This window comes from Oryctolagus cuniculus, chromosome 4 (genome assembly GCF_051225735.1).
Source record: "Oryctolagus cuniculus isolate XC-2025 breed Fujian yellow rabbit chromosome 4, ASM5122573v1, whole genome shotgun sequence".
NCBI lineage: Eukaryota > Metazoa > Chordata > Mammalia > Lagomorpha > Leporidae > Oryctolagus > Oryctolagus cuniculus.
In genome coordinates, this window is record NC_142870.1 from 108,548,233 (window position 1) to 108,560,953 (window position 12,721).

The 12,721-nt window shown below is 46.1% G+C and overlaps 1 protein-coding gene across 7 annotated transcripts in view; it reads left to right on the forward strand.

Annotated features, from left to right (window-relative positions):
- PLD1 (phospholipase D1) overlaps window positions 1-12,721 on the forward strand; it is a 192,046-nt gene that overhangs the window by 110,194 nt on the left and 69,131 nt on the right. For all 7 annotated transcript variants that reach the window (XR_016232554.1, XM_070072512.2, XM_070072514.2 and 4 more), the window contains one exon: window positions 508-621. Coding sequence is in view for 6 of the 7 variants with exons in the window: in XM_070072512.2 (XP_069928613.2) it covers window positions 508-621 (114 nt within the window). In the remaining variant the exon portion in view is untranslated. The remainder of the gene's footprint in view (window positions 1-507; window positions 622-12,721) is intronic.

Sequence of the window (12,721 nt, forward strand, 5' to 3'; positions counted from 1 at the left end):
AGTGCCAACATCCCATAGGGGCGCCAGTTCAAGACCCGGCTGCTCCACTTCCAATACAGCTCTCTGCTATGGCCTGGGAAAGTAGTAGAAGATGTTCCAAGTCCTTGGGCTCCTGTACCTGTGTGGGAGACCTAGAGGAAGCTCCTGGCTCCTGGCTTCGGATCAGTGCAGCTCCGGCTGTTGCGGCCAATTGGGGAGTGAACCAATCTGATGGAAGACCTTTCTCTTTCTCTCTCTCTCTCTCTGCCTCTCCTTTCTCTGTGTGGAACTCTGACTTTCAAATAAATAGATAAATCTTTTTTTTAAAAAAGTAAAAGGAGAAAATACAAAACAAAAAGAAATACATATTACATTAGAAATACAGATCTATAGCCTTTACTTGGAAAAGTCCATCACTGATATTTGCATTTTATTTTGAAATGAAACTGAATTTCTTTTAGAGTTACAAAAAGGGGAAGAATGGACCTCTTTTCTCATTCACATCTTTTTCATCTGATTGTATTTTAGATTATGAAACCCAAATATCGGTCCCTTTCTTACCCTTTCCTGCTGCCAAAGTCTCAGATGACAGCCCATGAGCTGAGATACCAAGTTCCTGGGGCTGTAAATGCTAAGGTGCAGGTAAGTCTGCCTTTTCTTTATCAAAGTGCTACTGGGTAAAATGACTGTTATTGGGCAAAATGCTTATTACATTGGCTTTAGGTTGTCAGTCATGGCCACTTTTCCAAAGTAAGTCTGAATGGACCTTTTAAAATTGACTATTATATTTCCTAGGTTAAATGGATTTCATTCACTGTCTTTCAGAAATTCTTTTAGAAGTATTATAGTGGGTGTTTCCAAAAAGGCCACAGTCAAGGAAATGCTGTTCTAGAAATTCCTTCTGACATGACCCCAGCAACATGATCCACATTAAACCTGGGACTGACACTGCTTAAGCACAGGGAATGTGACTGAAACTTAGCAGTTAGGAATCTGTTATCGTTCAATCTAATTTTAGTTCTCAGTTAACCAAATGCCTTTCAGAGGCTCTTTTAGTGCAATGAGAAATTTGGTCAACACAGTCACAAAATTTTACCACATCCAGTCCAACCATCTCAAATTACCAGTAGGAACATTCAGACCCAGTGGGGCTCTACAGCTTCCCGGGGCCACCTAGCTAGTTATTGATGGAGGTGGAGCCAGAAATTCTAGTCCAGTTGAGTGTTAGCCCGTCTGCTCCCTTTTCCAGCCGCAGCTCAAATGTCTTGAGGCCATGCAGGGACAGGCCGTTGGCATTGCCCTTCAGGTCATACTGTCAGCATCCAGAGCATTATTTAAAGAAAGAGCCAGCAGTCTGCTTCTGACATTCTGACTGTGGACTGTCCTAATACAGACGTGGGTTCCTGCAAATGTGATCTCATAATGAAGTAGCGATGTCAGTTGCCTTGTACTATGAGCAAGTGGCGGTGTGTGTGTTTGAAGATTCTTCAAAACGTTCATGGAAAATGGAATTAAAGACAAGTTTATTTTTGTGCAAAAAACTTTGAATCCAGGCATAGTTTTCCCATAGTGTATTTTTTCTACAAACTTTTTGAAGAACCCTCATATTTAAGAAATAAAGCTATTTCAGACCATAGATAAATAACAGAACAATAAGACAAAGTATCAACCACTTGAGAGAGGTTTCTGTGGCCAATATTTATTCATTCCAGGCTGTAAAGATAACTAATGAAAACTTGCAAACACAGATAACTAATGCATTTATACATAAATCAATGAGTACATTATAAGCCTGCTTAATTTTATTTTATATGGAGGAGGAAAAATTACCCATGCTAGAAGATAAAATAAGAACCTAGGGAAATAAGAGAATTTAAGATTTGAACTTGTTTTAAAATTGATGTGGTAGTAGACTTATCAAAGTTAGCTGATACTAACAGAGTATCTGTTGAAAATATATTCCTGGGAATTGTGTATTTTTGTGATTGATAGAGGATGTTTTAGCCTAGTGTTGTATATACATGTGTTTCTCACTCGCCTGTTGGTAAGGCCCTTACTCATACACTCATGTACTCAGCCCCAGCCTTGGTGAAACCATAGTGAAGTGTATGTCTCTTCCTTCATGTTCTCCGCATCACTGGATATGGTATTCATGGTGGACGCAGGTCAGATGATCTCTTCTGATCAGCTCCTGTGTTGATCGTTGGTATATTCGGGCAGCTGGGGGTCAGGAACTTACAAAGCCAACTGATCTAAAAAAGACATGCAACTAGTCTCACTCCCCGACTCAGTCCCTCCCTCCCTGACTCGTGCCATGATTCAGCCCACGTGTGTTCAAGTGCCACCAGCACAAAGAACTGAGCAAAGCATGCTTGGACGCTGACAGGTAGACAGAAAAGGAGTTCTCTGCTTCTGGAAGTTAAGCTGGGGAGAGAAAACTGTGATGTGTTCAGTGCCAGGTGTGCTCCCTGGAAGTCCAGAAGGGCACGCTGTTGAGAGTTGGCCGAATGGGAGGTCTGACCTGAGCGTCCCCTGCAATTATCCCACCTGCTTGGAAGCTGGGGGATCCCCTATTGCAAGCCACGTGCTCTTGGGGAGGAGACAGATGAAGCCGGGTGGTACAATCAGGCAGAAGGGGTCTGTGGAGGGCCGGCTGGGTGAATTTGGACCTGTATCCGGAAGAATTCATGAACTTTGGAACATTTTTCTATTGGGGAGGAAGCGTGATGCATGAGTGTTTTATGAAGATGAACCTAGGGCAGAGTTTCCTAAACTGGGATTTGCCTGTGAAATGCTGATAACTGTTCTACAGTAAAGATTTCCAGGGGCAGATAAGTCTGCATATTTCTTTAAAACAGCACTGCTTAGTACCTTTGTTATGCTGATATGTGAGGGGACACGTTGTGAGCATGTCCCCCCCGATATGACAGGGGTCTCTCATTTGATCTCTTCTTGTCTGCTTCTGTCTCTCTGAGCAAACTCCTCCGGACCTAAAGTTCATGCATAGGAAGAACTTATCAGACCAGAGAGAGAATGAAAGCAAGGGACAGGGGCCATTCCAGTCATGTACTGCAGGGCTAAGCCATAAATGGCAGACAGGGGCAAATGTAAGAAACTGTCCAGGAAGGAGACGAAGGGGGCATCGTGACCAGAAACTGACTGAAAACTAGAGTTCAAGATAATTAATTCAGGTCTTCATGGTTGCACAGGACACTGGATTGAAGACCGAGGGGCCAGGCGCTGTTGATACCACTCGGGGATTCAGGTATCTACTGAGTAGATCTGTTCTAGGTGATAGAAATTTCGCAGTGTGATATTGGGTATAATAAAGAACCTGAAAGTGTAGCTAGGCAATGCTTCTGGAAATACAGGAAAACTGTTCAACAAAATACAACAAAATGTGTCCTACCACGAGGTCAGAAAGCACCGTGCCCTCTGTGCTGTCTTGGCAGTCTCTGAGTCGCTTCCCCTCCCTGAGCCTGGTCTTTCTCGTCTGAAAGCTGTGTGTTTGGTGTGATTCAGATCTCAAGTCCCTTCAGATATTTGAAGGGAAGGTTTTCATCTGGCATCTTTAATAAATGAGGTGCCATTCAAATTGTAAGCATTGCCTTTTATTTATTCTTCCTGACACAGTCAACATCCCATAGAAAATAAGACTAAATGTCAGCCGGTGCCGCGGCTCACTTGGCTAATCCTCTGCCTGCGGCGCCGGCACCCCAGGTTCTAGTCCTGGTTGGGGTGCCGGTTCTGTCCCGGTTGCTCCTCTTCCAGTCCAGGGAGCAGTGGAGGATGGCCCAAGTGCTTGGGTCCCTGCACCCGCATGGGAGACCAGGAAGAAGCACCTGGCTCCTGGCTTTGGATCAGCAGTGCGCTGGCCGTAGCGGCCATTTAGAGGGTGAACCAATGAAAAAGGAAGACCTTTCTCTCTGTCTCTCTCTCTCACTGTCTCTGCCTGTCAAAAAAAAAAAAGACTAAATGTTCATCACAGGAACCTCTTCATTTTTAAGTAGTTATAATTTTGTTCATTACTAAATAAAAATAGAAGCCATTGCTCAATGTTTGTCCTTTGAAAGTTAAACTTGTTTCTGTAGCTCTTGGACAGGAAACGAACATATTGAAGGCAATTAAAACATCACAGAGTCACTTAGCCACCTAGCAATGATAGACAATGAAAGCAAAAGGCACAGGAGAGGTCAGAAGACAGGACCTCATTAAGGCACTCTTAAATTCCAAGATTAGAAGATTATATTTTCCTTTATTCCTGATATTTCACGGTTAACTTTACATCCTCTCAGTAAAATCTGTCTCCAGACTCAATACAGTTAAGGCCACAGGGCAGGGAAATGAATGAATGAATTGCTTGCTTTAAGAAAGCCAAGTTCATTGCCAACTTTAAGCACCAGCCTAGTTTTGGGACCCCTCACCAGTCCAGCCTCATGCAATAACTATACTTAATTTTCAACTTGTAAATTTGCATTCTTCTTCTTAAAGAGGCTCTCCCAAAAAGTGTTATACCTAGCAAAACCTAGAGCTCTCCTAGTTTCTAGTGGACGTTTTTCAAAAATAAACACTGAAACAACTCTAGTTGCAAAAGCTGTGAATGCAGCCAGGAAGTACTCCTACATCTTTTTTTTATTGACTTAAAATTTTTTAACAGGCATGTACAAATCATACATGTTTAGAGAAGTTCCACGTGAGGGTTTGATTCCTGTATTCATTGTGCGATGTCCCATCAGTGTAATATTTGTCTCCAGAAGCAGTTCACATTTGTTCCTGGTGAAAGCCTGCAGAATCCTGTCTTGTAGTTTGTTTCTGTCAAGAGAAACCTATTCAGTGGATTCACACGATCTGTAGTCACCTTGCTGCACAGTCAGACCCACCCTACGTCTCTCAGTCAGGAAGGTCTGGGACAGGCAGAGACCTGAAGAAGGGAAAATGAGAAGTAGACTTCCTGCTGCGTTTTCCTTCTCGGGCAAGGTCTGGCCACAGTCTTGTTTCACTCTCTTCACATTATTTCCTGGCTCTGAACATTATGTATCGTGTTCCAGACATTTCTGTTCCAAGTCATGAATGTACGATGCGTAGAGGGCAAGAGCAATATCGAATCCAATCTCTGGTTTTCCAAAGGATCCAGAGGGGGCAAGGAGATGGGGCCTGCCTGAGCGGCTGGATCCTTACTTTTTAAAGAGTTTATTGTGACCTTGTCAAGCCTCATTCTCTCAGCTGTTGTGTGAGTGTGTGTGTGTGTGTGTGTGAGCTTTTCATCACTGTAATGAAACACCTGACCCAGGTGAAGAAAAAGGAGGCTTATTTAGCTCACAGTTCTGGGGCCTCAGGGACATGGCACCTGCATCAAGTCAGTCCTGGAGAGGGGCTCATGGCAAATGCTGCATGGAGTGGTGGGAGTGCATGTCAGAGCAAGTGTCACATCTTGAACTGGGAGCAGAGCAGATGGAGGGGCCAGGTTCTCCCCCTTTAACAACTCTTGTGAAAGAACTCAAGGGGCCACATGCCCTCAGTGACCCAAGGACATCCCACTCGGCCCCACCTGCCAAAACTCCCATCGCCTCTCCTATTAGTGCCACTCTGAGGACCAAGCCTCCTATCACAGTGGACCCTTAGGGAGCCCTCAGGCCACACCCAAAGCAGAGCAATGGGGCAGCAGACAAATGAGTTACACACTGGGTTGAGACATTTAATAAAGCTCTCCCTTAGACTTATTGCATTTTATTAAAAAAAGATTTATTTATTTATTTGAGAGGCAGAGTTACAGACAGAGAAAGGGAGAGGCAGAGAGAAATGTCTTCCATCTATTGGTTTACTCCCCAAATGACTGCAACAGCCGGAGCTGGGCTGATCCAAAGCCAAGAGCCAGGAGCTTCTTCCAGGTCTCCCGCATGGTTACAGCAGCCCAAACACTGAGCCATCTTCCACTGCTTTCCCAGGCCATTAGCAAAGAGCTAGATCGGAGGAGGAGCAGCCAAGACTCAAACCCGTGCCCATATGGGATGCTGGCATATGGTGCCCATATGGTGGAGGCTTAACCTACTATGTGTCAGTGCCAGCCCCAGGTTTATTGCTTTTAGCTTAGATTTTAAGATAAATTATGTTCATAACATAATATAGAGGCCACAGCCTTACTTAATTATAAAGAAGCAAAATGATATAGCAATTTAAGAGATAGGTCCTAGAGCCAGACTGCTAAAATTTCAGCTCTGCTACATGCTGTGTTTCCTTGGGGAAATTATTCCCTTCTCCATGCATACTTCCTTCTTCTACAAAGCAGAGATGATAATAGTGTGTGCCCAGTAGGACTGCGGTATTAGATGAACTGCTTCATGCAAAGCCCTTAGCATGGTGATCTAGTTTGTCTTCTGTCAGTACTGGCTACAAACTTCAGGTTCTCCCTAGGGTTTGTAGTGAGCTGACATTTCTTTGGGTGGATCACTGGACTAGTTCTGGATGAAAATCTTTACATGCTGTACTAGGGGGCTTCAAAAAGTTCATGGAGACATAAGTGTTTTGCAGCCGCCTGGGAAGCCTGCATCACATGTTGGAGAGCCTGGTTTCAATCCTGGCTCTGGCTTCTGATTCCAGCTTCCTGCTAATGTGCACTCTGGGAGCCAGTGGTCGTGACTTACATAGTTACATCTCTGACAGCCACATGAGTGACCTCAACTGAGTTCACAGCCACTGGGCATTTGGGAAGTGAAACAGTAGATGGGAGGGTTGTGTGTGTGTGTATGTGTGTGTGTGTGTGTACGCACATGTGCCCCTTTCTACCTGTCAAATTAAAAAAAAATTAATGAAAAAAAGTTAATGGAAAACACACATTATCTTTTATTTCCATCTTCCGTGAACTTTTTGAAGCCCCCTCGTATTTGTTAAAATGTGGAGATAAGGCATTTCACACAATAAATCAAATCGTAGATAAAATTTGCCTTATTCTGCCATCTGCAGGGGAGAAGCCAGTTGTTTAAGTTTTTACTGGGAAAGCACTGGGCACATGCTGCTGGTCATTCCACAGCAGGGTGGCACCGCCAGCCACAGAGGAGAGCTATGTCAGGCAGGAAGCAGGCCTGTCCCGCCAGCCAAGTTGCTGCTTCTGGAAAAGTCATCCAGACCCAAGAGCTGATGTCAGCATCTCCCCTGACCAGGGCTTTTAAAATAATCTTGGGTGTTTCCCCTCCGTGCTGGACATTCTCAGAAGCTGGCTAAGCATTCGGAGAAAGCATAACAGGAAAAGGCATGGGTATGGGAGGAAGTAGGAGAGAAGGTTCTGAAAGTGCTTATACCCAGAGTGTATATAAAAAGCTGGTGTTCTCTCTAATGAGAATAAACTGGACCCCTGAATGCTCTTGTGGCCAGTGAAGACGCAGTATTGAGACAGGAAAACTGACTTGTCTATTAAGGTGAAGGAAGAGGCCTAACATTGCATCAGCACCCATGTGGAATCAACACAGGGAACAGCCACTTCCAGTAGAAGCCATTCCTTAGTCAGACTCTCAGAGAACCCTGCCTGTATTGAGGGAATGAATGCTGCTGGAGCCACATCTTCAATCTTGTTTATATGCAAGGGAGGAACAGAGGGAGGGCAGGAAAGAAAGGCGAGAGGAAAATTTACAGGCAACTGCACGTGACATCCACATGATAATTTTTTTAAACTTTTTTTTAAAGATTTATTTACTTTTTGAAAGGCAGCCTGGAGTGGGGGAGGGAGGGAGGGAGAGAGGGAGGGGTCTTCCATTCACTGGTTCACTCCCCAGATGGCAACAATAGCCAGAGCTGAGCTGATCCAAAGCCAGGAGCCAGGAGCTTCCTCCAGGTCTCCCACACGGGTGCAGGGACCCAAGGACTTGGGCCATCTTCTACTGCTTTCCCAAGCCATAGCAGAGAGCTGGATCTGAAGTGGAGCAGCCAAGACTCTAACCGACACCCTATGGGGTGCTGGCACTGCAGGCAGTGGCTTTACCCACTGTGCCGTGGTATCGCCCTGACATCCATGTTACTCTACAGGGAGTCCTCAGCTATACCTTTTGTTCCCTAGAACTTCCTTCAAGTCCAGTTCATCAAAAATTATCCTTTCTTCCTATCAGCATCAAGATTGACTTTGCTTTTGTTCAAGCAGAAGGATCACGCTGAGTGAACAATCCTAAATGGTGAGATGAGCAGCGCTCAGTTTAGAAAAGGATTTATTAAGAGCCTGGAGCAGGCATTTACCCTGGGGGCTAAGAAGTCCCTGTGCCATCTCATATGTCCCATGTTCAATTCCTGCCTCCAGCCTCCTGCCAGTGACAACCCAGAGACAGCAACGATGACTCAGGTGAATGAGTACTTTCCAGCCATATGGGAGACTGGCTAGAGGTCCTGGATCTCTGCTTGGCCCAATCCTGGCTGTTGTGGATATTTGTTGAGTGAAACAACAAGTAGGAACTCTCTCTGTCAGTCTCTGCTCTGAGCTCTCTCTGTGTCTGTCTCTCTGTTTCAAAATAAAATAAATAAAAATATTTTCAACATAAAAGGTCTTGATCAGATGAGGCAGGTTTCTGAACTAGAGCAGTCTCTTGATGGTCCTGCTGTTCTCCAGGCAGCCTGGAGGAATAAGACACCCCCATCGAAGCAGCTCCCTTCTGTCCCCAACCTGTGCCTCTTGTGAGCTGCTGCATGGATACTAACCTCTGCTGGAGGAGCCAGGAAAAGTGCTTTTGTACAAGCCACCTTTGTTCCATGATTGACTTGGAAGCTTAGGAAATGAAGAGAAATTAAGATACTCACTTAAAGTTTTATAGCAAAACCAAGTTTTACTGTGAGAGAAAGGAAAGGACCTTGGAATGAATACTAATAAATTTCTGAAAGTTTTCCTCCAAGAAGAGATGTCTGTAGTTAGTCCATATATTTGACTTGGCTCCATAGTACTTAAGAGTGCTTGGGCTTGTGGGCAAAGAAAAGATGATATTTTAAGTTAAAAAATAGGATATAATGCAAAGGAAAATGACTGGTCTTAGTTATAATTTTCAGGCTAAGCCATAAAATTAGAAATATGTGATTTTTGTATACTTTAAAAAGCCTATATTCAATGTTGAGGTTTGGGTTGGGTTTAGATTTGATTCCTAGCACACTTGGAAAGTAAAATAAACTGCATTTCTGCATGGGGAAGTAGGAACTTGAGGCTTGTCTCAGTTACACTAGCTTAAAACAGAAATGCAAGACACATTGGTCAGCTCAGTAAAGAAAAAGGGAGAGAGCTGTGGGGAGCAACTCGGACTAGACTGTTACTGGAATTAAGACTTATTCTATGCATCTGCTCTCCCACAATATGGCGCTGGGAGAGAAGTAAACAGCTTCCGCACAGCTGCCTCCAGTTCAACCAATAAACTGTAGGACTTGCTCCTGATTGGAGGAGAGCAGCGTACTCGGCGTGTGGGCAGCCGAGTTAGGATTGGCGGAGGAGGACTATAAAGGAGGAGAGAGACGGCATGCACCAGGAACATCTAAGGGGAACATCTAAGGGGAACATCTGAGGGAACACCTGTGCAGCCCCCGAGAAAGCCGGCCGGCGGTGTGCCGCTCCCCTGCGGAAGTGGGGAATGTGGCCAGGGGGAACTGCCCTTCCACGGAGGTGGAAGGGATAGTAGCCAACCCGGGAAGAACCAGCAGCAAACCCGGGGAGGGCCGAGCAGACGAAAGAACAGTGCAGGGTCCTGTGTCGTTCCTCCACGAAGACGGGGAGCGACATAATGGTGCCGTGACTCGGATAGGAAACCTAGGACGGATAGGAAACTTAGGACGGATATGAAACCTAGGAGGGAAGAAACGGGAAGAACTGGGAAAATACCGGAGAGAGAGACTAGCAAACAGCCTAGGGAAAAGCCGGACGAAAAGGGTGCCGGAAGAAGCTATTGAAAGCCTAGGCATAGATTCGGATACGGACTACGGGGGGAAGCTGGGAGAAATCTCTAAGGTCGAAGGCGAAAGTGAAAGCTAGAACAAACAGACTCGGATGCGGACTGTGGGGAGAGGCCAGGAGAAATGAGGGAGGAGTATTGTTGGAGGAAAGCTCGGGGAAACATACCAGGTAGAGAAAAATGTTAGGGAAATTGAAGCCGCGGGGGGCAGGCCGAGGCAGAAACGAAAGCCACTTTGGGGTTCTCAAGTTAGCCCGGGAATGGGGGGCAAAAAGTTGAAACCAGAAGCGGAAACGTGAGCCTGGTTGGGATCCGTCTGATTAGCCCGGGGAGCAAAGGACGGGAAGCCAAACCGTGGGGCGGAGACGTAAGCTGGGTTGAATTCGCCAGGCTAGCCCGGGGAACTTAGATTGAATGCTAGTGGCGGACACGTAAGCTACGCTGTGTGACTCGCGGAGGCTGCCGTGCGCAGAGAGAGCGTGCGGGGCACAAGTAGATAGGGAACGGGGCTGGCGCGAGGCCGTGGTGCAGACGCGAAGGGCGTGGAGACCGCGGAGCGCGCAAAGCCAAGCCGCGCAAAGCCGGGAAGCCGCGCAGATGAGAGAGGCGCGGGCTGAAGCGGCTCAGAGCCGGGAAGCAGCCTCGGGGCGGGTGCCGAGAAGCAGCCTCAGGGCGGGCACCGGAAAGCCGCAGGGATAAGAGAAACAGAAGTTTAGAAGTAAAATGAGAGAAATGGGAATGTTGGCAGACAGAAGTAAAATGGGAGAAATAGGAATGCCCGGAGATAGAGAAATAGAGAAATAGAAAGGCCTCCCTACAACACTGCAATGTGAGAGCTTGGATTCGGTCTGCCTGATTAAGTGAGGCGATGAGCACCTGCGGCGGCTAGCAGCTTATGCGCCGCAGGTCACCGAAGACAGGCACGAATTAACATCAGTAAGGCCTCCCCACAATACAACAATTAGGAGGCTTGGATTCGGTATGCCTGATTAAGGCGGTAAGCACCAGTAAGCAGCTCGACTAGAGTATGAGCTGCAGGTCACCGAAGATAGGCACGAACCAACACTAATAAGTCTCCCCCACAATACGGCAATGAGAAAGCTTGGATTCGGTCTGCCTGATTAAGGCGGTAAGCGCCAGCAGGCGGCTCGACCAAAGTATGAGCCGCAGGTCACCGAACACAGGCACGCATCAGCACCTAAAAACCTCCTCACAACATGGCGAAGAGAGGACCCGGATTCGGTTTGCCTGATTGATAGGACTTGTAAGAACCTGTGGCAACTCTAGCAAGTAGAGCAGAGTGTGTGCCGCGGGACACCGAAGACAGGCGCGTATCAACGCCAAAAAATAAAAAGAAAGGGGGATCTGTGGGGAGCAACTCGGACTAGACTGTTACTGGAATTAAGACTTATTCTATGCATCTGCTCTCCCACAATATGGCGCTGGGAGAGAAGTAAACAGCTTCCGCACAGCTGCCTCCAGTTCAACCAATAAACTGTAGGACTTGCTCCTGATTGGAGGAGAGCAGCGTACTCGGCGTGTGGGCAGCCGAGTTAGGATTGGTGGAGGAGGACTATAAAGGAAGAGAGAGACGGCATGCACCAGGAACATCTAAGGGGAACATCTAAGGGGAACATCTGAGGGAACACCTGTGCAGCCCCCGAGAAAGCCGGCCGGCGGTGTGCCGCTCCCCCGTGGAAGTGGGGAATGTGGCCAGGGGGAACTGCCCTTCCACGGAGGTGGAAGGGATAGTAGCCAACCCGGGAAGAACCAGCAGCAAACCCGGGGAGGGCCGAGCAGACGAAAGAACAGTGCAGGGTCCTGTGTCGTTCCTCCACGAAGACGGGGAGCGACAAGAGCAAATTTTACGTTTCAACTGAAAGGAAGCTAATGAAAATGTGTTTGTAAAACTTTTTAGACCATCAAGCATTTAAAGCAGTTAAGCTGACTTTTACAAAATCTCGGGTTCTCTTCTTCCTAAGTACTTGCAGAGCAAGACGAGAAGTAATATTTTCAAGTTATCTTGTGATGATAGGCAGCTTTTAACTAATTAGAAGAGTAGTAATTGAACAATAATCCCAAGTGATTTTTTTCTGTGTTACTTAAAAATACATTTCAAGTTTGACCAAAAATGATGGCTTTTTAAAATTAAATGACTTTTCATTATGAGTAAAGGGTATAGGTTTGGGCTCAGACAGTGGTATTGATACTGCTGAATGCCATCAGAAGCAGACAGCATCCCCTACTCTGTGGTTTCATGGGCACAGGGAGGCCCTCCTCTACTCTTGCTTCATGGACTTCTGGGGGCTGAAACAAAATGGTCTCCTTTTGGCTTGCAGCTCTACTTATTTTAAACATTTAAATGCCTCCTAGAAAGGAGAACATTGACTGTTACCCTGCACAGGGAAATGGCAAACGTGTGACTTGCATACTCTCCCTGCCCCCCAGCCATTGGTCCCAACCTCAGATTTCTTGCCCAGGGAGCCCAGTTCCAAGAATCCTCTCTCCAACGTAGCTGTACAAGAAGCCAGTCTGCATCCAGTAGACTTGACCTGCAAGTGGATGTCTAGCTGACAGTCCCAATTTGTATTTAGGCAAGTGGGTTTATTGAATATTTGAAGCAGAGCAGATTTTGAGAATGATGAAGGAAAGAAAGTAAAAAGGTTTCTGGATTTGAGGGGAAGACTGGGATGTTACCACCAGGGATGGTTTATAAATTTTGCCTGTAAGTTTTTACAGAAGTAAACATATGACATGTAGAATATCTACTACAAAGTGCAGTATACCAATATTAGCACTTTTTGTTTTTATGCTACTTCTTCATAGTGGGTTATGAG